The sequence below is a fragment of the Papaver somniferum genome, chromosome 7 (genome assembly GCF_003573695.1).
Source record: "Papaver somniferum cultivar HN1 chromosome 7, ASM357369v1, whole genome shotgun sequence".
NCBI classification, from domain to species: domain Eukaryota; kingdom Viridiplantae; phylum Streptophyta; class Magnoliopsida; order Ranunculales; family Papaveraceae; genus Papaver; species Papaver somniferum.
In genome coordinates this window covers 129,744,702-129,770,553 of record NC_039364.1, presented here as the reverse complement: position 1 = coordinate 129,770,553, position 25,852 = coordinate 129,744,702, and the positions used below count along the sequence as shown (strand labels likewise).

Here is a 25,852-nt window from a genome sequence, read left to right as displayed (position 1 = left end):
GCTGAAGAATCTCATCCTCCTTGCGTGGTTCATTTTCTTCTCGCAGCGAAGCATCACCATCAGTATGTGGATCATCACCCCCTTTATCTTGGAATTAAGTATGCTTATTACCAAAGGCCACACCCTTTCCTTTACCTGTGCCAACATTTGCAGTCTCATTTCCATCCTGCTTAGTAAATTCTTTGGGAACACGTTTATCCCTCCATTCATTCTGTAACTCCTTTGTCTAGTTTAACAGAACTTTCCTCTTCGTAATGCCTTTCTCCGCCTCAGCAGCTTCTTTAAGCTCGTCATATTTCATATGTTTGCAATCATTCTTAGTATGTCCAATAGCCATGCAGTGCTTGCAGAACTTTGGTTGATTTAGTATTTCCACATACTTCACTCATAAAAAATAAATATCTACCAAGACACTAGCAAAGTAGCCGCACTCATGCCTTAATGTTCTAGCATCAACAACAACAGGTTCACCCAGAACCCTACAGATTCGAAACAATAATTCTTCATCCCATAACTCAATGGGGAGGAAAGGCGATCTACACCAAACTGTGGCTCTAGTGATCTTCTCTTTCTCAAGATCAAACATTGAGATCTATTTTTGCACTTAAAGTTGTTGGCCTTTAGCTTTCCAAGGACCATCGTAATTAACCCCCTTCTTGTCAGCATCGTAAAAAACCGAACTGCACCAGTTAGCCTCAATTGATGCATTAGCTCCTTATTTGCGTCATCAAAAGTTATTTTCTTGAAGTCCATACAACCAACCAAACCGAATTCCATTGAGCCCTAGCTGAGATATAACTTGTTCTTGGTAACTTAACCACCAAGTTACAGACTTGCCCTCTTCTTGATTTTTAGACGCAAAAACATCACCATTAGCAATATTATCATCGGGATTTTTACCATTGGAAGAGCGATTTCTTGAATTAGGGTTTGGGACTTGAACACAATCGAGTTGCGCTTAAATATCAAGATCAGGTGCTTTCGTTTGATCTCGCGCCATGATGGGCAAGAATCACCATGTAATAGCGATAAGAAAAGGAAAAGAGAAAACCGGACTTCTCTCTCCAAATCTAAAGCTTAATTTCACATTAAACAGTTGAGGACTTGGACGGATTTGGGAGAAGTAAAGCTACCAACATTAACCTGGCATGCAAAGCCACTGTAAAACTACCAAACTACCATTTTTCACATTTCCATTCCTTCACTTCTTTTCCAAAATTTAAAAATTGAATTTTAAAGCAAATAATGCTCACGAGTCGCCACTATGCTATACGATATGAGGAAGTGCATGATCTACTTTAATTTGCTATACGATATAAGGAAGTGCATGATCTACTTTAATTTGCAGAAAAGCAAAAACAGCTCTTCCGTAAAGTGTCAAAAACTAGAAAACAAACAAGGAAAGGATGATGCATGTTGCATTTGCCTATATACACTGTAAGGGTAATATACTTAATTCGCGAACCTTGACTATCCGTGATCTATTACAAAGCCACAATTACTGAACTAACACTTTAGGCCTATCTTCTTATTTGTGGATAAAGTGTGTACATACGTGAGGGAGAGGTTCTGATAGAGCTGAACTAGTCATGCGCGGATGTTCTGAAATACATAAAAAGGATTTAGCATTTCATATAATATCCAAATAGATAAGCTACATAAGAAAGAACAAAAGTCACCTTAGATCACTTATAGCAGACATTCTGTACAGACACGCAAACACCAAGAGATGCAATCCTATGGAGTAGAAGAACACAAATGTTCTAGCATACCTGCAATCAAAAACACATGTTAATGGCCATGCACATAGTAGTGCTAAACAGAGACAGGATGCAAACTCAATGTATAAGCTTTACAAGAAAAACTGAGAAAGATAGTCAACTGAAATTCGAATTTAATTTAGGACTGGACCTCCTTGGAAGAAACGAACTACAATTATGCAATATCTGAACATAATATATTTGTCAATTAAAATGGTATATTCACAATATCAAATAAAATGAAAAACAGTGAACAAACAAAAGATTAAAACATACTTATTGCCAAGAAGAAAACGGCCACTGCTCAGAGTGATTTTATCCCTGAAACCTAATTCCTTGTACCTTTGGTCTCTTTCCTGGTTCAATATGAAGCACAAGATATATAAGCCTTTCACCCAACGAATGCATGTCGAATGCATCAAAATGATAACGTATAAAAAAAAGTCACAGTAGGCGCACCTAATTCTTATGAGGTAGCATTGACATTATCTTACAATGTCAGCACTGATTTTACTGTAGAGACCAAATGAATCCAAGTAGATGCTAAGTTTTTGGTATAATACTGTTCTTATTGTTCACTACAATCCCATATCAACGAGCACATTTCATGATATGGGACCGTATCGTCTACCGATTACATATCAACCGTACTAACAGTTGACATCAATTCAATAGATAAAGAAGTTACATATCACGAAGTATGCTCATTTTTTATGGCGGTGTTGTGTTACTACCAAAAAATTAGCATTTAACTATTTTTCATTTGAAATTAGTGCTAAAATTGTAAGCTAGTGTCAACCTAACCATATCAATGGATTCAACATCATTCTAAATAATTCAAAAAAATTATAAAAAGGCCGATGCAAGATACCTTTCTTGAAAAAGCGGCGAAAGGATTTATATCATCCTCATATATCTTTTTGTACTTGGATTCAAAGTCTGAGCTGAAGCCACTCTCCAAGTCTTCTGAATGCTGAAGATTAGTGCATAAACGATAAAAGATAAATAAAGAATAAAAGAAAAGAAACATACTATTAACCTGATAGAAAAGCACAAAATGAAAAAAGATACTGAGTAGAGGTTATAAAAAAGCACCTTCCTTGCTCCCCTGGATACTAATTTTTCAAGACTATAGTCTTGAACATAACGGATCTTTCCATATAGTTTTACATTATCAGCTTTGGTTTTTTCAAGTTCTACCGTCAGGCCCCCTATCTTCTCCTTCAACTGCCTAACTTCCTGCCACATAAGATAAATAGAAGAGATCATAGGAATAGATATGTACTTAGCAATAAGTACTAGCAGCAAAACTAATTGGCAGCCTGAAAAGTAAAAAAAAGCAATCTGATACACATTTTCTACGGCAAACTGATTACCTCTTCCGTCTCTCGCAAACGAGTGCGGAACCTATCTCGCTGATTGCAGATTACCTTGAGCATTGAGTTTTGATCTTGATCTGATGCTATGTGCTTTTGTTCTGCATTCTGGTCCAAGGCAACAAATTGAATAGATCAGACAAGTATTCTAGTATCTAGTGATAAGTTCAGTTCAAAATCCGCAAGGAAATCGAGAATTATATGAACAAAAATAAAGGAAAGAGATCTAAAAGATCATTTTCCTAGTCAGTATGCCATACCCCAAGTAGTTGGGTGAATTTATTTCTCTACAAAAATAGATACGGCTTTGGCTTCATTCCTGCTGTGAGACTATACACATAGTAAAAGCAAGAATACGAGACGCAGACATCTTACCAATACACTAATGCAATACAGGATGCTACATAAACCAAGAAGAGAAGAAACGAATTTGGTTCCCACAAATAGTTACCCAAAAGGACCTCGCTTTAAATCTCGTTTAATTAATCTTCTCTTGCAATAATGTGTCCCTAATTTATTCACAAACATCAAGAGCATCGCTAAAATTAAAGCATTACATGACAGCATACAGATACCAGAAGGAGAGGAAGAAAAGCACCTCAGAAAGCTCGGCTGCACCTACATCGTGGAGATCCCATTCATCAAACCGGGTACCTTTTCGATCTGTAGAGTTGTAACCCTGTATGACAAGTAAAATCGTTAGGAAAGAACTACACACAAATTCTAACAGATGGTGGATCAATATTCTGAAAAAGATTCCCAAGTAAACGAGATATAGCAGCAATCAAGAGTGTGAAACGAACACAGAATGAGAAAAATGAAAATCGATTTCAAATAATATAAATTTAACATGGAAATGGCTGGGTTTCAAACCTTCAATATATCATCTTCCAGCTTCGATATTAACCTTTGCTGTTCGTTCACCTTTGCAACTAGCTCTGCAACCTTCTGTTCAGCCGTTTCCAGCAAAGTTGATTGCTCAGAAAGTTTGACCTGAATAAAGAAGTGCACAGAATACATTATAGCATACCAAGTACTTTACAATCACAAACGGTGTCAAAAAACCCAAAGCTCATTGAATGTGTTGGCATGCTTATTCCTCAGTTAATTTATAAAAAGAGATTTAGTTATAATATTATTATACAAACTTTACAAAAAGCAGTTGGAAGCAATCAGATTAAAATCAAAATCATAGTAATTTCTGGCAAAAATCTAACAAAACAACTAAATGTGACTGTCGGGTTAAAATTTAAATATATATAAGAACTTGTTTTCGAGCAATTAAACACAGAGGCAGTATTTTGAAGGTTATTGTACAATAAATAACTGAGGTCTGATAGTGGAACTGGTCGAGTTAGTTGCAATAGCAGGGGCTGGAAGAAGGTGGTCATATTTGCGAGGGAACAAAGATGCATCTCTTTTAACAGAGTAGCTTATTTATCTATACGTTAGTCCTCAAGCTTGAAATGATTGATCAATTTCACATTGAAAAACAAATATAACTTAATGAATTATGAGGATGTGATAGATAACTGCACGCATATTTACTATGTTGATTGTTATACATGAAAATGAATACGTCATTTAGACAAAAGAAGAGAGAAGGAGTCATGTATACGAGTCACCTAATACCTTTAGCTGTGTGAGTTCATGTTCCATTTTACGATTCTTGTCAAGAAGCATTGACTCCAACTTGCTCATTTCTTCTCCATCCGTAGCTACTTCCCAATCTTCGGCTTCAATTGAATTATATCCCACTGCCTATGTTACAAGAAAATCAAATTTTAAAAAAGAGTTTAACAAGCATAGGTTTCGTACCAACAAAAGTAAATGAAAGTTAATACATCATTGAGTACCTGCAAAATTTTGACTTTCTTACGCAGATCATCAACTAATTTTGTTGCCGGCCTTGCTTGAAGCTCTTTCTTGATATTCTCAATAATGATGTCCTGTAAATAGCCAAGAAAGATTACAAAAGCTACTTTTTTCTCAATATTCTGAAGGTGCTACACAAGGTCCTAAGGGTCTAAAGTAGCATGCATGGACACAAATAGAGGGTAGCCAAACTGCATCTCATAAGATAAAAGTACTAATCAAAATCAAATACACTTTCAAAAGCATTGCATGACTGCTCAAAAATTGAATCAAATAGTACCTTTTCCCTTAGCAACCCATTCAACTTCTTGATATCATTAATGTGTTGCTCTCGCTCACTCGACAAGGTTGTCTCCATATTATGGAGTTCCATGTTCAGTTCCGAGATTATTTTCTCTTTTGCACTCAATGAGTTCTCAAGCATAGTGTTGGAGTCCAAGTTGTCACTGCCACAGGAATATTCCCAACCAAGGTCAGAAGTATACTTCTACACATTTTTCACATATTAGATTACAGGACCACCATACACAAGCAATACACACAGTATGATCCGATGAATCATAACAAGTATCACAAACCCAATAAGACAGATACAAGTATGTAATTTCAAAGTTATATTAACTATAACAAACCACCAGATTCAGGTAAAAACTCGTATTTTACACTTTGTTGTAACATCCATTGTTCCCTTTGTTTTAAGATATCCAGCAGTTTCCTTTTTTGTTAACTTACATGCAACAGTCTATTATTCTATATTACCAAGACAGGTTTAAGAATTTCCATTCATTTACTTATTTCATCTTTAGATTCCTAATTTAGTTACTCTAAAGACAAATAATAAGTTAAGTCCATTTATTTGGGCACAATTATCATATTATCGCATCACGCTACGCCATTTTAAAAGAGAAATAGCTGAGACAGATCAGTTATTGTTCAAAGTAGCATCCTAACACATTATTGTTTCATCTTTCACGCGAAACTATTGGAACATGATTTTCTCTAAGAGCCTATCATTCTTTTAATTAACAGTAACATTGACAATGCGCCATGATATGTAAAGAAACTAACCATCATCCTTTTAGTTAAAATATCAGAATTATAAAGTATGTTGTACGATCAAACCATGAAAATTAAGTACATTCCAATAATGTAATAAAGTTAGTTGCCAGCAGAGAAAGTAATACTTATATCTTGTTAGATCACTGCAAAAAATAAGACAGGCAACAAATTTACCTGTTCTTATTTCCATTTTCCTCGTTAGTAGTTTGTAGTTGGGAACGGAGAATCCCCTGCACAGAATTAAAGCAAAATCAGGGAAGATTTTTTTGTTTGATCAATCAAATTACTATATTTTCAGCATCAAAGATCCATTATTCACTTGTTCCTTTCTTATCATCGACTGTCCACAAATTAATCGACGAACTAACTAAGGTAAAACATTTGAAAAGATTGAAAAGAGATGAAGTAAATAGAATTTTACTTAAGTATGGTGGTGTTTATATATCATTATTTACTTTCGAAAGAAGAAATTAGAAAGATAATTTAGGATATCAGACTGTATTTTGAATGTACTTTGGTAAATACCAGTTCATTACCCACTTTACAGAATATGTGGTATAGGTAGATAAACAGTCTATGTGAATCTAGTGTACACCCTAGAGATTAGGCGCGCTGCAGTCATGCTTATCCACAAGCAGATACCTTGAGGGTGCGATATATAATGCGACCTAAGTCTTGAGACTACCATTTTGGTAACCTTTACAGTACGCAGGTATTGCTGATTGTTTGGCCCAATCCTCTACACACGGGAGCACTTAAAAGCCCCAACTAGTGATTTTTTTGCCATGAAATCAATTTGCCTGCTAAGAGGCCAAAACTGAAAACATCCCAATTTGAGAAACCAGCAAAAGATAATCTCAAATTCATCAGCACCCAATCAAGCCCCTTACAGTCTAAAGATTTTCTAAACAAGTTACACAAAGTGCATGTATTGGTAGCATGTATGCATAAGAATGTGCATAATGCTCCCCGGATAGAGATAGTACCTGACGGCTGTTGCATAATTTTTCGAGTTAGGAAAACTTGAAGCTAATGACGAAGAGATTCACATAGGACGTAACTCTGACTCAAAAATCCACTGAGTGAACCAGTGGGATATTTGAACTCTTAATTACCTAACAGTAACAACCAGGAGCAGAAATCCTTCATCCATAAAAATCCTTAATAATCTACTTGATCTTACGGTATATCATACAGGAAATAAATAAGGAATTAACATGAGAGATATGGCGTTAGATATATAGAACAATGTTTCAGATTCACCTTCTCCCTTTCTAGACTATGCAACCGAGTCTGAGCACGTTCAACTTCATCCATAAGGAGATTGACCTCTGACTGTTTAGCTGCTCTTTCTTCATCTGCAACAGAGACGTGAAACTAAGTCTTCAGTTTTGTGATAAAGCATGAGGATGGAATAGAAGTGATCTACAGTAGTTGTTTCAAACAACACAGAAAATAAATGAAGTATATGGGCAGGCTACAAAGTATGCCGTGCTACGAAAGTTATACCTTAGTGAATGCATGAAATTGCTATTTGAAATAATACCTGATTGAGCACGAAGTTCAAACATCTGGCTCTGGGCAAACTCATGTAATTTTTGCATATTAGAAACACTTTCCTTGGCCTGTCTTAACTGATCCTGCAGTAGCCGCTCCCTGCCCTCATAAGATCATAGAATGTCTTACACTCTCAAGTAACACAAAAAGGATACCATAGGACTCACAGAAAATAAATAAAGAATTTAGAATATAGCACATCATTAAAGATCTCCTGATATCTCATGTCCAACCACGGAGCTAAAACAATATAAAGTTTGTATTCTTAGTTTCTCCTTTCTAAGCACGCCAGAAAAATGATTAAAGAGCCATAAATTTCATTTCACAAGTACAATGCACGTGCGTTGTGTGTTTGCAACACCGTGTTGCCGTTTATCAATTTCACAGAATACGTGTTGCATGAAAAAGACGGAAGACAAATTATTGTTAAAAAAATAAGTTTTGATATTCCTCTTATACACTCATTGGGTAGATATTTTGCAGGGCTTTATGAATATATAATTTCTAGAAAATCCGATTTAAGCTTAGACATAATTTTTCTATAAATATATGGCCTTTTTGTAAACAAGAAATACAAAGTTTGTAACTTTTCATTTAAGGTCTCTATATAATTTGTAATTACTCAGAGATCCTTAGGTGTTGTAATATCTAACATTCCCATAATGCATTCCCTAATTTACTCCAATTGACTAAATAACTGACTTTGATCGGGTCAATTTGGTAATTTCTGATCTCCCATACCAAAAAATTGATACGGTCCAAAGTTTAGCCTTCATTTTTAAAAGCTAGATAGAATGGAATACCTGTCCTTGAGGACTTCCAGTGTTTTCTGATTCTCTTCTGCCAAGCTGCGTTGCTTAATTTCAACAATTTCCTTCACCTTTTCCTCCATCTAAATCCATTAGAAGGGAACATGAATCAAAAAGAGTGTACAAGCATAGACGTTACAGAAGCTGAAATTTACCACCAACACGATGAGGCGTAAGTTACATCTCTTGCATATACATTTCCCACTCCAATTGGCATAACTTACGTTGACAACTTAGCGTGACCACCCAAAAGGGCATTAACACAGCATGTGCTACTTTGCAGCTCATCTTTTGTTAACTTAGTGGATCTGTTCTATAACAGTTTTATAGATGGAAGCATCAAAATTTAAAACCATGATTTACAGAATGGATTGAATGGTAAAAAGCTCCATACTGAATCTAGTAAATGAGTGAAGGCATCATACGTGTTGGCTTTAGGACAAAATCCTCTTTAGTAAGTTGTACATCAACATCTAAATAGTGCAAACCAGAGCTTATCTAGTTAAACTGCAATTAAGAAGTTTCTCAACTCCAACCATGCCTTTGCAGTTTTCTCACCTTCTACAAAAGTTTGAAATTCAAAATCAAACTGTAGATCAATCTATCATTTCACTGGCACGGTTGCATTTCTGCTTGCTTATCATTATAGAACCTGATAACTAACTTTTTGGTGTTTTATATTTGTTTCAAATCTTGAAGTCGGTACAAACCAGTAACTTCAATGGTAAAACACAATTACCAGATCTAAATCGCCCATTTGTCGCTATTGACAATGAAACCTAAAAGCGTGGTGCGAAAATTAATGTGTTATTCTTCACTATCTACACAATGCTAACCTGTTGTTCTAATTGACGGTTGCGCTCCTCAAGTCTTCTTATTGTTGCCTGTTGATTTTTCAAATGAGTAGCTTCAGTCCTGAATTCTTCAAGTTCAACCTTCATTTTATGGTTTTCAGACTGCAGTTCTGACAAAATCAAGTCTTGCTCCTACATTTAAAGCGAACAGATGAAATGAGTAAAAGTCCGTCACGGACAAAAAAAAACTAAGAAGAACGTAACAGTTTAATCCAAAATCCAAAAAAAATTAAAGAGGGAGGTGTAAAGAAGATTAGAGACATTGAAAGCAAAATTAGAGGAACGGAGACTAAGTAACACTAGCAGGTTGTCCACCACAATGATACATATGTCGCACTTACAAGCATGCACTATAGACCAGTCATGTAGTACTTACGGCGATAGAAGCAAGAGCAGGATAAGGATCTGGCGCCTCATATATTTTCTGGTAAATGTTTAGAAAAGCATTCTCTCCAAATTTTGCTCTCTTCGTAAGATTGTCAACTTCTTCTTGATAGCCCTTAAGTAAAGAGTTAAACAGACTTAACTTATCTTCAGGAGAAGCTTTTTTGAAATCTGTACACAGGAAAACGGTATTTAGATGGAATGCAAGGCTGACAATGTTTTAAACTTGGTACATATACAAATTCCGGACATCTAACCGATCTGAGACTCCTAAAGTCAGCTTCCTATGTAAGACAAACTGAACCAGAATATAAGTGAAATGTTCAAGAATGTTGCATATCAAGTACCTCGTGTACTTTCCGCAAGCTTCCGTCTATTCTTCTGGCTGTTCTCCTGATTTTCAGCTATCCTTAAACCCTGCTCGTCCAGCACACTCCTCTCTTTATCTAAATCAAAGTCTGTATGCACCAACAATAACCAGGACAATTAGAAAGTAAGTCATGCGTTCAGTCAATCAGTCACATTCAACATGGAAGGACAGAAGTATTACAGTTCCACAAACATGTATCAAGACTTTTATACTTAATATCATGTAGCAATCTACGTAGAATATGAATTGTAGCGTAATCCAATAAGATGACAAGACTCTAGCACAAGGCAAATGAAGTTACGCCAAAATAAGCAGTCAGGAACTATTACTAGAGCTTTAACCTATCAAACAAGGAAGACTTTGAAAAACATTGTAAATATTGCTCTGCCACCAAGAAAAAGAATCATAAGGAGTAACGTTTTTGACAATATCTCTGAGAAGCCCCAAGGAAACACTAAATCCAACTCTAACCAACACCAATCTTCAATGACCTCTAAATCTGGTTTTGGTATTAAAGCTAATCTTCGATTAGATTAAGTTAAAGTAATAATCCGTATGAAGGTGTGTTTGTGGTTTAATCATGCACTAAAGACTAGCTTAAGGTTGGTGCTAGATAATTTAAAGATAACTAATGAGTTTTCCCATGTAGCCACGAGTTAGACAGACATGTGGCGAGGCATGACAAAAACTCGTTTCTAGCCTCTTGCAATAAAAAGAGAATCATCTTTATCCATCATTTAAGCATGAGGAAATAGAAGTAGAAGTCCAAGTCACTAAATTATTAGTAGAGAGACTATCTATCCGTTTCTTCTTCTTAATCAGGTCATGCTAATTGTATTTGAAGCTACAGAACATGTTTGGAGTTGTGAGTTGTTTACAATGTTTATGAACTGATTATGCAAGGTGTACATGGAATTTATGTGAGTCGTGGAACATGTTAATGCTGGTAAAATCTGTTTTAAGCATATGGTTATTAATAATACGTTTAGGTGTAACTTGTAAGTAATGATGCTTAAAGAGCTGAATTTCCAACAAGATTAACTTGCATTGGTTTTTCAAATCCTTGTTTGAACTGATAAAGAAAAGAGCTTCATAAGACGTCTCACGTCTTGGAAATAAGCTTAAATGAAGGCTAGATTTTATTAAAATGTATGGGCTAGTACCATTCAGGGACAAAAAAAGGAAAAAAAAAAACAAAACAATCAACTTTGTATATATTTAATACAATATTTTATAGATCAGTCACCAATTCAGTACGATGTTTTAGCATAATTATTTACAATCTTCAAGTCCATGACCTAAGAAATCATATTATATCCATCCCTAAGAACTTTCAACAAATTAGGATACTACTGCAATTCTTTCAAAGTAACTTTCAGATTTTAACTCTCTTTTACAAAACTTCAAAGACTATGACTTAATGACAGAAGACATTCAATGCAGTATATGATCTCATCTCCAAACTTCGTAAATTGCTAAGCCTAACCAACGCCCACCCACTAATGTTCCATCATTTGATTTCTAAATGTTACAGGAATACAGCTTGTTGCCAATGGTAAACTACTGGGAAAGTGACAATCATACAGCTAAAACGTTTTCTCAATTAATCTAGATCCAGCGAAATGTAATCTAGATCGAGTATGTATCATCATTAACACATAATCAGTTTAGTTATATCAATGACTAGCATTCAAACAACAAATTTAACTAGAAAAAATAATCTAATCAACGATCGAACAGGAAGAAGAGAAACTCAAAATTACCTCTCCAGAAATTGGATACAACCGCTGTAGGGGAAGGAGATGAACTCCCTTTATCTCTCTCTGGTCCTCCTTGAGAAACCTCCATGAGTGAATCTGGATCTTTGCAACGAAGAATTTAGTTTAATTGTTGCTTAATTCTTCAGCTCTTTCAAAATATCAGGTTCTAGGGTTTCAATTTTAATGCGCAATATGAAATTAACAGCAGATCTTAAAAAGTTCACTTCCTATATGTAACTTGTATATAAAATAATAAAAAAGGGGATTTCAGGAGAAATAAAAACAAAAAAAAAACTGTTTACAAAGAGGACGTTGGGGCAATTTGCGTTACCTTCCCTGACGAAGATCATAATTTGAGTTACCTCCGCTACACAACAAAAATTAATAAAACCTCCTCGTCACTTTTTCCATCAAAACCCGGTTAGCTGAGTCAGCTGCTTCGTACAGGTGGACAAAAACAAACACGTGGCCTTTATCTACTAAAAATATCCTCGTCTTCTATATCTCTGTCCTCTTTCTTTGTGAACAGAAAAAAAAAATTAAGTACTGTATCGTTTTCTTCCCCAAACCATCAACCTAACTATCAGTAGCAGTCATCGATGGGCGATGATGAATCTGAACAATTAGAGGAAGAAATCAAAATCCAAATTTCATTATAACACATGTTTTCTCTTTTCCCTAAAAATGATCTGCGTTACCTGAACAGACGAAGAAAGAAACAGATCTCGTTCTTTCTGTTGAAGTTCGATGATGAATCTGGTATTGATGAGAGGAAATACAGTGGATTAGAAGATTGGGTTTGATGTAGGTTTCAGTAAGAGTGCATATGGAAGGAATTGAAGAATGGTTATTGCGTTGGTGATAATCAAAGGCAATTGACAGATTCAGATATGAAATTGACATAGAGACGCTGCAGAGAGTGAATCAAGACATGGGTTCACTTTGAATCAAGTTTTCTGAGTTGTGATGGTGGTGACTGAATAGGTAAATCAAATTAGGGTTTCGATCTGGAACTGCAATTGAAGATATTGTTGCTGATGATTTTCATGGTATGAGGTGTAATTGAGTTCACCCGTGAAGAATTGATGGGTTCGAGTCTGAATCGAGAAGAAATTGAATGCATAGAAATCAGTTAGGGCTTGTAGTGGAGCTGATGGTGGTTGCAAATTTGGGCTTGATGATGAAATTCAGGCAAGATGGGTTTCTGGTGGAGATTAAGGTCACTGAATTGAGTCTACAACAAGTTGAATACAGAAGATTAATAGATGTATGTTAGGATGGAGGATTTGTGTACGTATGGAGTTGAAAATAGGCCTGAATTTGGCCTGGAAATGGCCTGAAATAGAGGAAACTTTGTCTAAATCTCCCTTATGGGATGATTTGTTTTTCTCTGTTGCTGTTATTCAATTTGACTGAGTTGTTGTTATCTGATGTATTGCTGTTGTGATGGACTGGATAAACCTTCGATGTATGTTATAATTGTTACAGGGAAGAAGAAAAATGACCTGAAAAATGGTGTTATTGAAGATGAGGGTATTTTCGGAAGCTGAGTACCACGTGTTTGTTTTTGTCCACCTGTACACAGTCGGTGACTCAGCTAACCGGGTTGGATGGAAAAAGTGACGAGAGGAGGTTTTACTAATATTTTTTCTGTAGGGGAAGTAACTCAAATTATGATATTCGCCAGGGGAGGTAACGCAAATTACCCCGAGGAAGTTTTTGCTGTTTCCGATTTTGGGGACCTATACCATATTACCATTCAAAAGAGCGACAGGTGTCGTTATAATTATTGAAATACCTAAACTAGCCCTCCAGTGTGTATGTATTTTTTAGTTAAAGAGAGGTTTTAGGGCGTAGAGTGAAGAGGAGGGTTTATTGAGTACTGTGGAAAATGGGGTACACTGAAGAAGCCAGAGAAAATCATGTCAAGACGAAAGTTGAAGAAGGTCAAATTCTAATCCCTAATTCTATCTATATTTTGTTCTGAAGGCGTAATCGAAACTCGAATAGGAGTTCTCGATTAAGTGAATTTATTTTTTTATTTGAACTCAGATTTTGAATTACATGTACTAAATTCAGATTCGTATGAAGCTGTAAGTTAAGGGATTTATAAGGAATTTTATGTCTATATATGAACTCGATTATAGATCATGAAATCTTACAGAGAGAAAACAACTTATGGAATTAATTGGTTGTGATTTAGGTTGAATTTTATGTCTTATAATGTTTCATTTTAGTAGGAAATTGGGACATTTAAGATAGAATCTTGTACTGTATATATATAACACTAAGATGATGCTGAACAATGCAGACATGAAAATTTTAGTCCAATCACATTGAAAATTTGAAAAGAAAAATAACCACAAAACTGTTAGGGGCTTGGACCATGCTCGAAATGCAATCTAAGCATATTATAATGTATCTAGTTTATTTTCCAGCTTTGCGAAGCAAGATGAAGGCGAAAGCACTTAAAGAATGTGTCCACTACACTTCAAAGTATGCTGAGTGTGCTGTAGGAAGAACATTATCTGTTGTGTGGCAGTGCCGCCAAGAAGCAAAAGAGCTTAATGAATGCCTTCATCAATAGTAAGATTCGCTATTACTTATCTATGATGATGTTGTTTTTTGCTTTCACCTCGTGGTTATGATATTTTCTGTCAGTTTGTGGCTATCTGTTTTAGGCATGGCTATAAACTATTACACATCATTGTCATCTGTTTTAGGCATGCATTTGATATTATGAATGGGTTGAGCTTATCTCTTTGTTGTTTGTGCATCTTGTGTTTATCGCTGATGTTACTTGTTGATATAATTGGCACATTCTGCTTTATAGATTATTTCACTAAAAAATAAAACAACAAAAAGTTCCCACATCCAGTTAAACTACATTTCTAAAACAAACTGTTGATTCGTCTTTCCCAACCAAGTCAGGAAAAATTACAATACAGACGTAGGAGTTATGCGCCACCTATAATATAAAGAGCCTAAATACTGAAAAAATTCAAAATAACTGTAAACCAAGTCTCCATATGAACCTTCGTATCATCTAACACATGTGGGTCATGTGGAAAAGTCACGTTACCTTTGCCTCAGATCAATCACTCTCAACTTTTCATTGTTGAAATTTTTTCATCAATGTTTCTTCAATTTTTCCAGGTAAGATTAGCCATTCTTAGAAATTCTACAGATGCATTTGGTTTCCTGCTATCTCTAACTTGTCTTTGAGATTTGTTTTTACTCAACTTATTTTCTTAATTCGAAGTAGGCAACAATAGAAAGGATGCAAAGCCACCTGCGCCCCTCTATTCATTGGGATTTTCTTTTTGTTGCAGTGTTTCTGTGTTGGTTGGGTGTCCAAGGTTGTATGGACGTAGAAATTAATTTACTAACCTCTCATTTCTTCTCTTTTATGGCAGACTAGTAACTTTTAAATTGTTACACTTATTCTGGCAAACCATTTTAACTGGTCTTACGCACTGGATAAATATCAACTTACAATTGCTGCATAAAAGATGTACTTCAATATTTTAGGATGAATAACTAAATGGTGACTGACCATCATAAATTTGACGAGTTATGTTGCTAAGATCTCTCGCTCTTCTTTTGTTGCAGCACAAGTGACTCTGTCTTGGAGGAAATGAAGAAAGCATACACGCTACAACAGGAATCCTAGTGATCTCCTCCAGTCATAGCCTTTTTGCCAATAAATACTCAAACTTGTCATATTTGTGCCTTCTAGGATATTTCTCACATTAAATCTTACATTCGAATATTTGTTTTTCTTCAACGATGCACACGTAATTTTAAATTGAGATGGAAAGTGTTCAACGACATTGAGGTTATGTTATTTTAATGATTAGATATATGCTAAAGAATTTAACACCGTGGATATTATGTATGCTCAACTGAATTATTTTGGAAGCAAGTAACAAGACAGAACTGATGCAATGTGGTTCCATTATGGCCTGCTTGAGTCATATGCAGCTTATTTATGCACCTTATAAGGAGGGGTTTCTGCAACACCACAACTTCACGTAGGAGTGGGTTTCCGCAACATGCCTTAGACCTATTCCTACGCACCATGGAAAAATCCATACCAGGTCACGGCAAACCAGCCGCGCCACTATGGGAAAAAACAATGTTTAGCTATTAAAATCTATGTCACTCGATATTGTTAATATTGACAATGTTTGACTCGATATTGTTAATATTGACAATGTTTGACTCGATATTGTTAATATTGACAATGTTTGACTCGATATTGTCAACAATTGACTCTATCTCGCCTATAAATACCACACTTCCCCTCATTCCTCTTCACACCTCTTTTTTCTCTAATTTTTCCTAAACAAAAACGTGTGATCTTTAGTTATTTCCTTCCAAATATGAGTCGGAAATCCAAACATAAAAGAAATAAAAAAGTCAAAGGATTTACTAATATCCCTGTCAGTGGATTAAATTTTGATTAGGATGAAAGAATATGAGTTTCGACATGTTAGACAACTAGCTGGTGATGGCGCGCTCTCTGTATACATATTTGGCCATCCGGAGAGAGTTAATTCAGTCAATCTAAAAGGTGGGTGGTCTAGATTCCGTACACGGTGTTCAGGTTAGTTCCCCCCTTTGTTCAAGAAAGAGTTTGAAGATATCCTTGGTGGCGTTTATATGATATGCAACCTAGAAACTATATGACTCAGTTCAAGTTATATTGGAACGATGGTGGAAGATGCCATAGTAATCGGATATCATCCACCATTGGCCAGTTGCCAATGGTGTTCCAGGTTGCCACCAATAGGTGGGAGCCCCATTTAGGGTTGAAAACACACAGTATCAGATGGCTGGGGGATAGTCATTTTCCAATGTTAGGATAGTCGTATACCATCCATCATCGGCTAGTTGTCAATGGTCTTCTGGGTAGCCACCTGCAGGTGGGAGCCCCAGTTAGGCTGGAAAATCATAGTCATTGTTCAAGCTCAACCTACTCTCTTTCTCAAATGATATGAGCTACTCAAAAGAGTTGGTAATCATCTCCAGATCGATGGCATAAACTGTCATTATAGGCAATAACCATCCCTTCTCAGATGGCATCAATCATCTCTTATTTCAAGTACTAGAGTGATGATATGAATTACCTAGCATGGTAATAATCATCTCTTGTCTCATGTGTGTACAATTATCAGATGATATGAATTACCTCGGTCGGTAAGAATCATATCTCACTAAGTAATACGAACAACCAACGGATTGAGTAACCATTTTCTAATACATTTAATCAGTATGCGTACTTGTATGCTAACTGTTGCAAGTTACTCTAAGTCCGGGAACTATAGTATGCATACCCGTATGCGTACTGGTTTAACATTTGAAGTCCAGGAACTTAGTATGCATACCCCAATGCATACTGGCTTAACATTTCAAGTCCGGAAATTTAGTACGCGTACCCGTTTGCATACTAATTCAACTGAGTTCGTCCTTGAACGACAGTATGCGTACCCGTTTGCATACTTGAGTGGGTTAAGTTTTAAAATCGGTTTATTCGTGAACAAATATATTTATATAATAAGGAATGCAATCTTTTGCAAATCGTGGCTATAATGTTCATGAATTGATTCGAGTGAATCAAAATCGATTTTGCTTCAATTGTGTCTTGTATACTTCTATGAGAATATAAATAATTGAACAACTCTATAACTAGTTTCATTTGAGTCATTTGAACTAGTTGTGATAAAGATGAACAAGGTTGATATGAAAGTGTTCATATCGCTAACTTCAGTTAACTATTGTTGAGCCAACCAAGTGTACACGTTTAGGTACGGTTACCCATATCTAAATTAAGCCACATTTCATTTGTGTGTAACAAGCTAAGTTCAATCTATCGGCTGAAAGATATTGTAAAAGCGGATGTCCAACAACCTCACCAAATTTCGATTAGCAATCTGTATGGACTAACTCCAATATACTTTCTAGAGAATCTACTAGACTGTCAGACTCAATCTAGATAAAAGTATATCAAATAGTTAATATCTCAATCTCTCGATTTGATTTATACTCAAGCAAATGGAAATCTGCGAGTCTTTATCAAATACTATAGAGATAAACTTGGATGGTACCAAAGACCAATATCCAAGTGTCAATCAATTTAAATCCACAACCAATGGTTGGATATTCTAATTGATTGATCTTAACGCACAACCTGTGATATTTCAATTATATAACAAAATATAATGCGGAATAGAAATAACACAGACACCAGAAATTTTGTTAACGAGGAAACCGCAAATGCAGAAAAACCCCGGGACCTAATCCAGATTGAACACCACATTGTATTAAACCACTACAGACACTGGCCTACTACAAAGTAATTTCGGTCTGGACTGTAGTTGAACCCTAATCAATATCACACTGATTCAAGGTACAGTTGCGCTCCTTATGTCTCTGATCCCAGCAAGATACTACACACTTGATTCCCTTAACTGATCTCACCCACAACCAAGAGTTGCTACGACCCAAAGTCGAAGACTTTAATAAATAAATCTGTATCACACAGAAAAGTCTGCGATGATAGATAAATCTGTCTCCCACAGATAAACCTAGGAGTTTTGTTCCGTCTTTTGATAAAACCAAGGTGAACAGAAACCAATTGATAATATTCCCGAAAAACAACCTAGAATTATCAATCGCCTCACAATAATCTAAATCGTATGGTAGCGAAATTAGATATTGCGGAATCACAAACGATGAGACGAAGATGTTTGTGATTTCTTTTTATCTTGCCCTATCAGAGATATAATCTCAAGTCAATTATTCAATTGAACTCGTACGATAGAAAATGGCAAGATTAGATCGCTCAACTACAAGAGAAGTAGTTTCGTCTGGCTTCACAATCCCAATGAAGTCTTTCAGTCGTTAACCTACAGGGTCTCGAGAAGAAACCTAAGGTTAAAGGAGAATCGACTCTAGCAAAACCAACTAGTATCACACAGGAGGTGTGGGGATTAGTTTTTCCAGTTACTAGATGTCTCCTTTATATAGTTTTCAAATCAGCGTTTGCAATCCAAGTTACCTTGGTAACAAAGCATTCAATATTCACTGTTAGATGAAAAACCTGATTTAACCAAGCTAATATCTTTCAACCGTTAGATCGAAACTTAGCTTGTCACACACAAATGAAATGTATTTCATTTAGGTTTGAGTAACCGTACTTAAACGTGTACACTTAGTTGATCCACAAATAGTTAACCAATGGTTAGCCATATGAGTACTTTCATATTAACCGTATTCATCTTCTTCACATAACTAGTTCAAATGACTCATAAGAACTAGTTGAAGAGTTGTTCAACTGCTTAGGTCTTTATGAATAGACACAGTTGAAACAAAATCGGTTTGATTCACTTGAATCAATTCATGAACAATATAGCCACGATTTGCAAAGATTGCATTCCTTATTGATTTATTGTTTAAGTTCATGAACTTCCGATTTGATAAATCTAACCATCTTGGGTACGCGTACTAGTACGTGTACCATAGCTACCGGATTTGAGTTTAGAAACTCAGTAGAAATTTTCGGTTGAAAAATTTCGTGGGTACGCGTACGGGTATGTGCACCTAAGGTGACTGGTTTAACAATTTGCAAACTTACAAACTCAGCAGAAATTTTCGGTTCGAAAACTTTCGCTGGTACGCGTACCCAACCTGTCTCCTTCACCAATACCGTATGCACACATATGCACACACTTGGTTTCCGGCACATGGATTTATACACTAATGTGCGAACACACTATATATGCTTATATCCATAGTTGGTTACTGTTTATGGGTGAAAACTATTTCTGCCGGTTTTGGTAATTTGGGGTGTGTGTGGATGAGAAATGAATCTAAACCCTAAACAAATGCACTGCATGAGAGTGCTTTTGATTCGAGAAATCAATCTGTACAATTCTGGCCTAAACCAAGAAATGGTCGTTCCAGACTTGCTTCGGTCACAAAGTGAAGGAGATGGAGTTGATCTTAGGGAGGGAAGCGAAGAAGGTGTTGAGATTGTGAAGGTGTTGGTTGTGTATGACTTATATCAGAAAGATGATCTGGCTTGCAGAATGTAAGCTATCAGTTCTGGTGTTGGGATACGTTGTATCAACACTTGACTTTTGTCTTGTCCTGTGGAAAATTGGGAGGAGAACCTATTTATACAAGTCATTGAGCCTAACTCTCGTCTCTCGTGAGAAGTGGAGGAAGTGGAGTGATGGAGTAGTGGAGTCGTGCGTTAATGCACACGACCAGTCTTGCCCACTTCTCCCATCATCACTAACCGTCCATGTCTTCCTGACACGTTCTTGTGATGGCGCGTTGCACGTTGCACGCTGTAAACCGCCAGACCAATACCCCAGTATGTATCCCCCAGTTTGTGACATGCTTGATTTCTCGAATGTGTGGATCGTGGGACCCACAGAAAGTAGCATGTGATGCTAGATTAAATAACTAAGTTATTTAGGAAGTCGATATTTATGAAATATCGTGTGTATTCTATGCAGGTAATGCATCGAATATATTTAGCATGTATGAAGCATCGCTGTTTTAAGACTTAATGGAGTAAGTCACGAATTTAAGCGTCTTAAAATAGCATCACATCCAGCCATCTTCGACTGATCGTTTGGAGGCTATACAGGCAAGCCCTGATTTGGCCGATCACCCCATGTGGAAGAGTGGTGGACGTTGATCGTGGTGATGCCTCACTGGTTGCCTAACTCCTGTCTTAGGCTGTCCGTCCAAGCTGGCGAAGTTGGACGGACGAGATGACTTGCGACCCACATATGCGACCGTCAGATTAAGGTTTAGGAGGTGCGCAAGTACCTTCTTTCAGCTTGGTCGAATCAATGCATGGGAGATGTTTTTGGAAAGACCGACCGGGCATGCGTGTATACGGCTTGCCGTTGTACACGTCCGTACCTCACTGTCCCATGGAGATGTGATCTAAGCCACTCGATTTGTCCGGCAAAGTTAAATGGTCGAGATCGGTTTGCAAATGGAACCGCGCGACCATGCCTAGTTTGGGCGCACGAATCGAGGCATCTAGCCATGGTCGGTCTTGGCCGATTGGTCACGCATGTAGACGGGCCCATAGCGATTGTGTTGACATGCTTGGGACCCTTTGAGTCTACATCTACATCCTCCATCTATGCCTGCGAAGATGGATGGTCGCGACTGATTTGCGACACATGATATGCCGCAAACCCTAATTAGGGTTTCATGTCCACGCTACTTTGGCTGGACGAATTGGCAAGCTACGCTCCTCTTTTGGGGAGGCCGACCATGTGGGTCCCACATTGGGCCGGTGGTGAACATGCCAATACCTGCCTGACGGCTATGGGTCTAATCTAAGCCATCCAAACATGTTGGTGAGGTTGGATGGTCGTGATCAATTTAAGACCTTTAGTGGAATTTCCTGCGACCCTTAAAGCATCACGTCGGCCGAACTTTGGGTGAGCGTTTGCATCTCCATGGCTAGGTCGTGAGGTGGTCGATTATGCAGGCGTGAAGGGGGCCCGCCGGTGTGCAGGACAACGCTTGTCCAATCGGCCATGGGACGATCTATGTCATCCAACCATGCCGGTGAAGTTGGACGGCCGCGATCTGTTTGAGACCGACATTGACAGTCTTGTGTGTACATGTTTTCCAAGATGCTCCATACCAGCCCAACCATCTTACTCTAGGCTGGTGTTCGGTGGTTGTTTGGTAGGCGTGGTATGTATTCGACCGACCAGGGCATAAACGCGCCCGCTGGTGGTCATTAAGATGGTAGTGATGAGTGCCAAATAATGTATATATTTATCCCTTTTTGTTGGCATTTAACTCATCTTTTGTGCATTAATTCTACATTTTATCCCATATTCTGTATTTTCGTTGTTTTCAAGAATAAATATTTTTCTTAATTAATTTTGCATTTTTAGGTACTAAATAAAGCATGGTTATCTCACGGAGCGAAAAGAGCAAAGGAACGGCAAAGACTCTCGATAGGAGGAAGCGAAGAATGATGTTTGCAAGAGCCGGATCAACTAGAAGTGGGCTTGAAGAGGAAGAATTGTTCTTAAAGAAGATATGGGCTTGGCACACCCAAGGCCCAAAACCCTTACCCAAACCCATTTCCAATATCCATACCCGTCTCCATCGTTATCCGTCAGATTAGATCACATTTAGATCCTACGGTCGCTTCTTTGCCTGCGCATCAAACCTCGATACTTCCGCTTAACACTACAGCACCTAACTCCATCTGGAGCCGTCAGCTTCGTTGTATCACTTAATCCAACGGTCGATCAGAGCCTTCTTCTATCTTGCCGTTAGATTCAATCTGAAGTTGATGATCCAACGCCTTCCACTCGTTGTTCATCAAACTCCGCTGCACCTGACCAACACCTAAACATCAAATATCTTCACCTTCAGCCAAACACTTCCTTTCCCCAAAACTATCGTTCTCCCCGACCATTGCAGAGCTCTGCAATTTCTCCTTCTCGAGCTCCTGTACCTCTTCACCATCTCGAGTCTCTCCAACCACACAACCTCCCCCGTAAAACATCACTCTAGACTCTATCTCTCTCACCTCTATCTCATTCATCACCTATGAGATACATCTAAGAGAACTAGGGTTTGAGTACAAATGGCAGATGGCTTTCAGAGACGCAAGAAATGGATGGGTTCGTAGCATAGTCAAGTTGGGAGCATGGGTTGGCGTCAATTTGCAGAGGGGACAACAAATTCAGAGGGTATGGTGAGTTTTTCCCAAATTCCTATAAACCCTAATTTTGTTAAATTTGGGGGTTTGGTGTAAAAACCCTAATTGGGTGTTCTGATTATAAATAGGAAGTGAGGGTGTAATGTTTTGGGTATGCTGGAATAGCCAGTGTCCAGAACTTTGATGTTCTGTATATGTTCTACTCTTGGTATTCACTGTTGATGTTCATGTGTTTAATTCCTTTCCCTGTTTTAATTTCCTGTTGATGTTCATGTGTTTAATTCCTTTCCCTGTTTTATTATCCTGTTGATGTTGTTGTTAATGTGATGTTTTGGGAGAACTGGATTAGCCAGTATCTCCAATTTTTGTGTTGTTCCTGTTAATCATGTGTTGTTCCATCTGTTTTCTCATGTTCTGAGTTCACTGCTGAGGCTCAGATGATGCTTTAGTGGACTGTTAGATAGTGGAATGCTAGGTTAGAGCCTTAGTGCAGTGTGTTGATTGAGCAATGGGAAGAGATTGATGCTCATAGTGCCTGTGATTGATTGTTCTGTCAAAAGACAGTCAATGCTAGGGGAAAACTAGTGAGCAAATTAGTTTTCCTCCCATTCTAGATGTATGCATAGGATTTTCAACTCAACCTAGGATCACATTGTTTGGCTATGACACAAGGGTGGATTCAAAGCCTTAGCTTAGCCCACATTCTGTTTTCACAGTCACTTGCAACTTAACTGTTTTGTTACTTCTTCACACCCCTGCCCTTGGCTTAGGCCTTGGTTCCATTGTTCTTTGTTTAGTTTCATTGATCTGTCACCTTCTCATAATACTTTGTGTTGTTTGCTTTTGCCATTGTAAATTTGCATCCTTTTGCCACTGATGTTTGCTTCTTTCCCATGATCATTGTTAGTTTGTTGCACTGCCATTGTTAATCTCTTAGTTATTGTTCCCTATTCTTCCTTGTTCCTCATCTCTGTCTGTGTTCTCTTTTATTCTCTTTCTTTTGCTATCTTTTGCTCTTCTAGTTTCTCTGTTTTGCTCCCCATTTGTCCATTGAAGCTCACTGTGGCCTAAGTGCATTGATCATTAAGATCCCAGTCCAGTTCACTGTGGACTCATTCAAAAACCAAACTGATAGCTCTATCAAGCCCATCTCACAGTTCACTTTCCAAGCTAAGGCCTGTCACTGTCAAGCCCAGGTTTAATCCCAAGCTCAGTTCACTACACTGAGCCCAGTCCTGAACCCGAAATCATTCAAAGGCCCAAGGCCTAAAGCACTTCATCATTACAACAAACCCATTAAGACCAATTTACTCAAAGGGTATTCAAAGCCCAACAGTTCCAAAGGGTATTCATAACCCATTGGTACCACAACCCTTTGATACCTAAAACCCAATAGCCAACTAGAACCCAAATAGCTAGAAACTCCAAACACTCCCAGTCTCTGTGGATCGACCCGTACTTGCACGAGCTACAACTGACGACCGTGCACTTGCGGTATTACTGTAGGCCCGCATTTTCATTTCGCTTAATTTTCACACATTTCCGGGCCCACCAGGTAGCCTGCTCCTGCTGAGGATCGTCTAGGACGGTTAAATCATGCGGCCAACTTGTGTGGTCGTGATTGTCTCTGAGACTGTCAGTCCAGATTCAAATATGCTCAATCGGGCAAGTATAACACACCGAGAGATGTATGCTCAATCGGGCTAGTATTACACACCGAGAGAGGTGGGCTCAATCGGGCTAGTATAACACACCGAGAGATGTGGCCGGTACGAGTATTTCGTGCATGCCTCACTATTAACACTTGGAAATTCGTGTTACTCTGCTTAGAGCAACACTCAGTCATCATGCCGCACTAATAATGAGAGTTCTGCGGGAACAACACAGGAAATACAAGGCTAGTCATGCATTAATTAATAATGCTGTAAATTCACAGGGTATATGGGATTGTTGCTACATGCTCCAACCTGGATGAATTTTGTGTATTTAATTCACAGAATACTGGGATTATTGCCACATGCTCCATTCTAGGTGAATTATTAAAGTGGAGAAATATTCATCACTTATCAGTGGCTTTATCCTTTGCAGGATGTCAGTGTATAAATTTGGTTTTACAATTTTAGCCCTGAACTAAAATCCACCATCAACATTAAGTCCCCTTCCTAGCATATAATGGTTGCATCATTGTGGGGTAGGCATGAGATGGTGACGAATATAATCGTATAAAGACAAGATAAAGGAAGTTTACCTGGAGGGACTCTGGCCGGCCATGTTGGCAATCATCCGCGTGAGTACACCAGGCGTGACCACGGACCTTGGTGGGACCAGCTTCCACCTTCGGGTATTTGAGCCAAGAAGGGAATCCTTCTTCTACCATAGTTCTCCAATTACTTGTGTATAAAAGAGGACCGACCCTTTTTCTCTTTTTTTTTTCCCGAACAGCTTCTCCCGTTCGTGACTTTGGCTCGCCGAGCATTTCTGCCGCTGCCACCGCTGCGGACGCCGCCGGAGCTTGCTTCCATTGCTATTGTTCGTTCGTAGAAAACTGTATCACGTCGCATGCATGAGCGAATGTGGGACCCACCTGTGCATGCTCCGACCAAATGTGGGATTTGTTGTGCCTGCCTTGCTCGAATGTGGGACCCGCCGCGTGCCTGCTTTGATTGGGGCCGGTTGTGCCTGCTTCGACCAATCTGGGGCTAGTTGTGCCTGATCAACGTGGGACCCTCCGCGCGCCTGCTTTGATTGGGGCCGTTTGTGCCTGCTTCGACCAATCTGGGGCTAGTTGTGCCTGATCAACGTGGGACCCGCCGCGTGCCTGCTTTTCCTGGGCCGGTTGTGCCTGCTTCGACCAATCTGGGGGTGGCTGTGCCTGATCAAGTGGGACCCACCGCGTGCCTTCTTTGTTTGGGGACGGCTGTGCCTGCTTCGACCAGACACCAAACCTGTTGCCTCACCCAACACCAGACTTGCCCCTTGACCAAAACCGGCCTTGCCTTGACGAACACCAGCCTTGCTGATTTGACGAACCCCGACCTTGATGACGGACATCGCTGCCTCGATCGACACCGGCCTTGCTGTCTTGTTTCGTTCGAACACCGGTCTTGCTGACTAAAACCGGTCTTGCTAACCAACATCGGTCTTCCCTTTGCTCGAACGTGGGACCCAGGCGTGCCTGCTTTTCCCAAACGTGAACCTTGTATGTTCGAACATGGTGTTGGTCCCGCTGTGTTCATGTCCTCCTACGGCCAAGGGATCATGCTTCACTGATAATAATGTTGATGCCAAGTCAGGAGCTGTTGACAGCTTCAAAGACATGCCAAAC

At 38.3% G+C, this 25,852-nt stretch overlaps 2 protein-coding genes across 3 annotated transcripts; one reads left to right on the top strand and one right to left on the bottom strand.

Moving 5' to 3' along the window:
- Nucleotides 1–1,272: 1,272 nt before the first annotated feature.
- LOC113298404 (protein CASP-like) lies at nt 1,273–12,645 on the bottom strand. Of its 2 annotated transcripts, none has more exons than XM_026547140.1 (21): nt 12,503–12,645; nt 12,136–12,419; nt 11,808–11,906; nt 10,022–10,132; nt 9,667–9,845; nt 9,273–9,422; nt 8,431–8,519; nt 7,617–7,726; nt 7,334–7,428; nt 6,245–6,300; nt 5,292–5,457; nt 4,993–5,085; nt 4,769–4,897; nt 4,010–4,129; nt 3,735–3,815; nt 3,137–3,244; nt 2,856–2,999; nt 2,632–2,733; nt 2,037–2,116; nt 1,680–1,772; nt 1,273–1,602 (listed from the first exon to the last, which is right to left on the bottom strand). In XM_026547140.1, exons 2-21 carry the CDS (start codon nt 12,152–12,154, stop codon nt 1,584–1,586), a joined length of 2,043 nt encoding a protein of 680 aa, XP_026402925.1. In that variant the 5' UTR covers nt 12,155–12,419; nt 12,503–12,645; the 3' UTR covers nt 1,273–1,583. The 2 variants fall into 2 exon arrangements, with proteins under 2 accessions (XP_026402925.1, XP_026402926.1); XM_026547141.1 differs by having other exon boundaries at nt 11,808–11,900.
- Nucleotides 12,646–12,867: 222 nt separating this feature from the next.
- Nucleotides 12,868–15,701, top strand: LOC113298406 (uncharacterized protein DDB_G0275933-like). Its single transcript, XM_026547142.1, has 3 exons — nt 12,868–13,750; nt 14,243–14,390; nt 15,417–15,701. The coding sequence occupies exons 1-3, from the start codon at nt 13,696–13,698 to the stop codon at nt 15,475–15,477; spliced, it is 264 nt and encodes an 87-aa protein (XP_026402927.1). The 5' UTR covers nt 12,868–13,695; the 3' UTR covers nt 15,478–15,701.
- Nucleotides 15,702–25,852: the final 10,151 nt, after the last annotated feature.

Excerpts from the sequence above, each read along its gene's own strand:
- LOC113298406 (XM_026547142.1), top strand. The coding sequence starts at position 13,696 with ATGGGGTACACTGAAGAAGCCAGAGAAAATCATGTCAAGACGAAAGTT. Across the intron at positions 13,751-14,242 it reads CAAGACGAAAGTTGAAGAAG|CTTTGCGAAGCAAGATGAAG; the intron begins GTCAAATTCTAA and ends TTTATTTTCCAG. Across the intron at positions 14,391-15,416 it reads AATGAATGCCTTCATCAATA|CACAAGTGACTCTGTCTTGG; the intron begins GTAAGATTCGCT and ends CTTTTGTTGCAG.
- LOC113298404 (XM_026547140.1), bottom strand. Across the intron at positions 7,727-8,430 it reads CTGGAAGTCCTCAAGGACAG|GGAGCGGCTACTGCAGGATC; the intron begins GTATTCCATTCT and ends TTATGAGGGCAG. Across the intron at positions 6,301-7,333 it reads ATAGTCTAGAAAGGGAGAAG|GGGATTCTCCGTTCCCAACT; the intron begins GTGAATCTGAAA and ends AATTCTGTGCAG.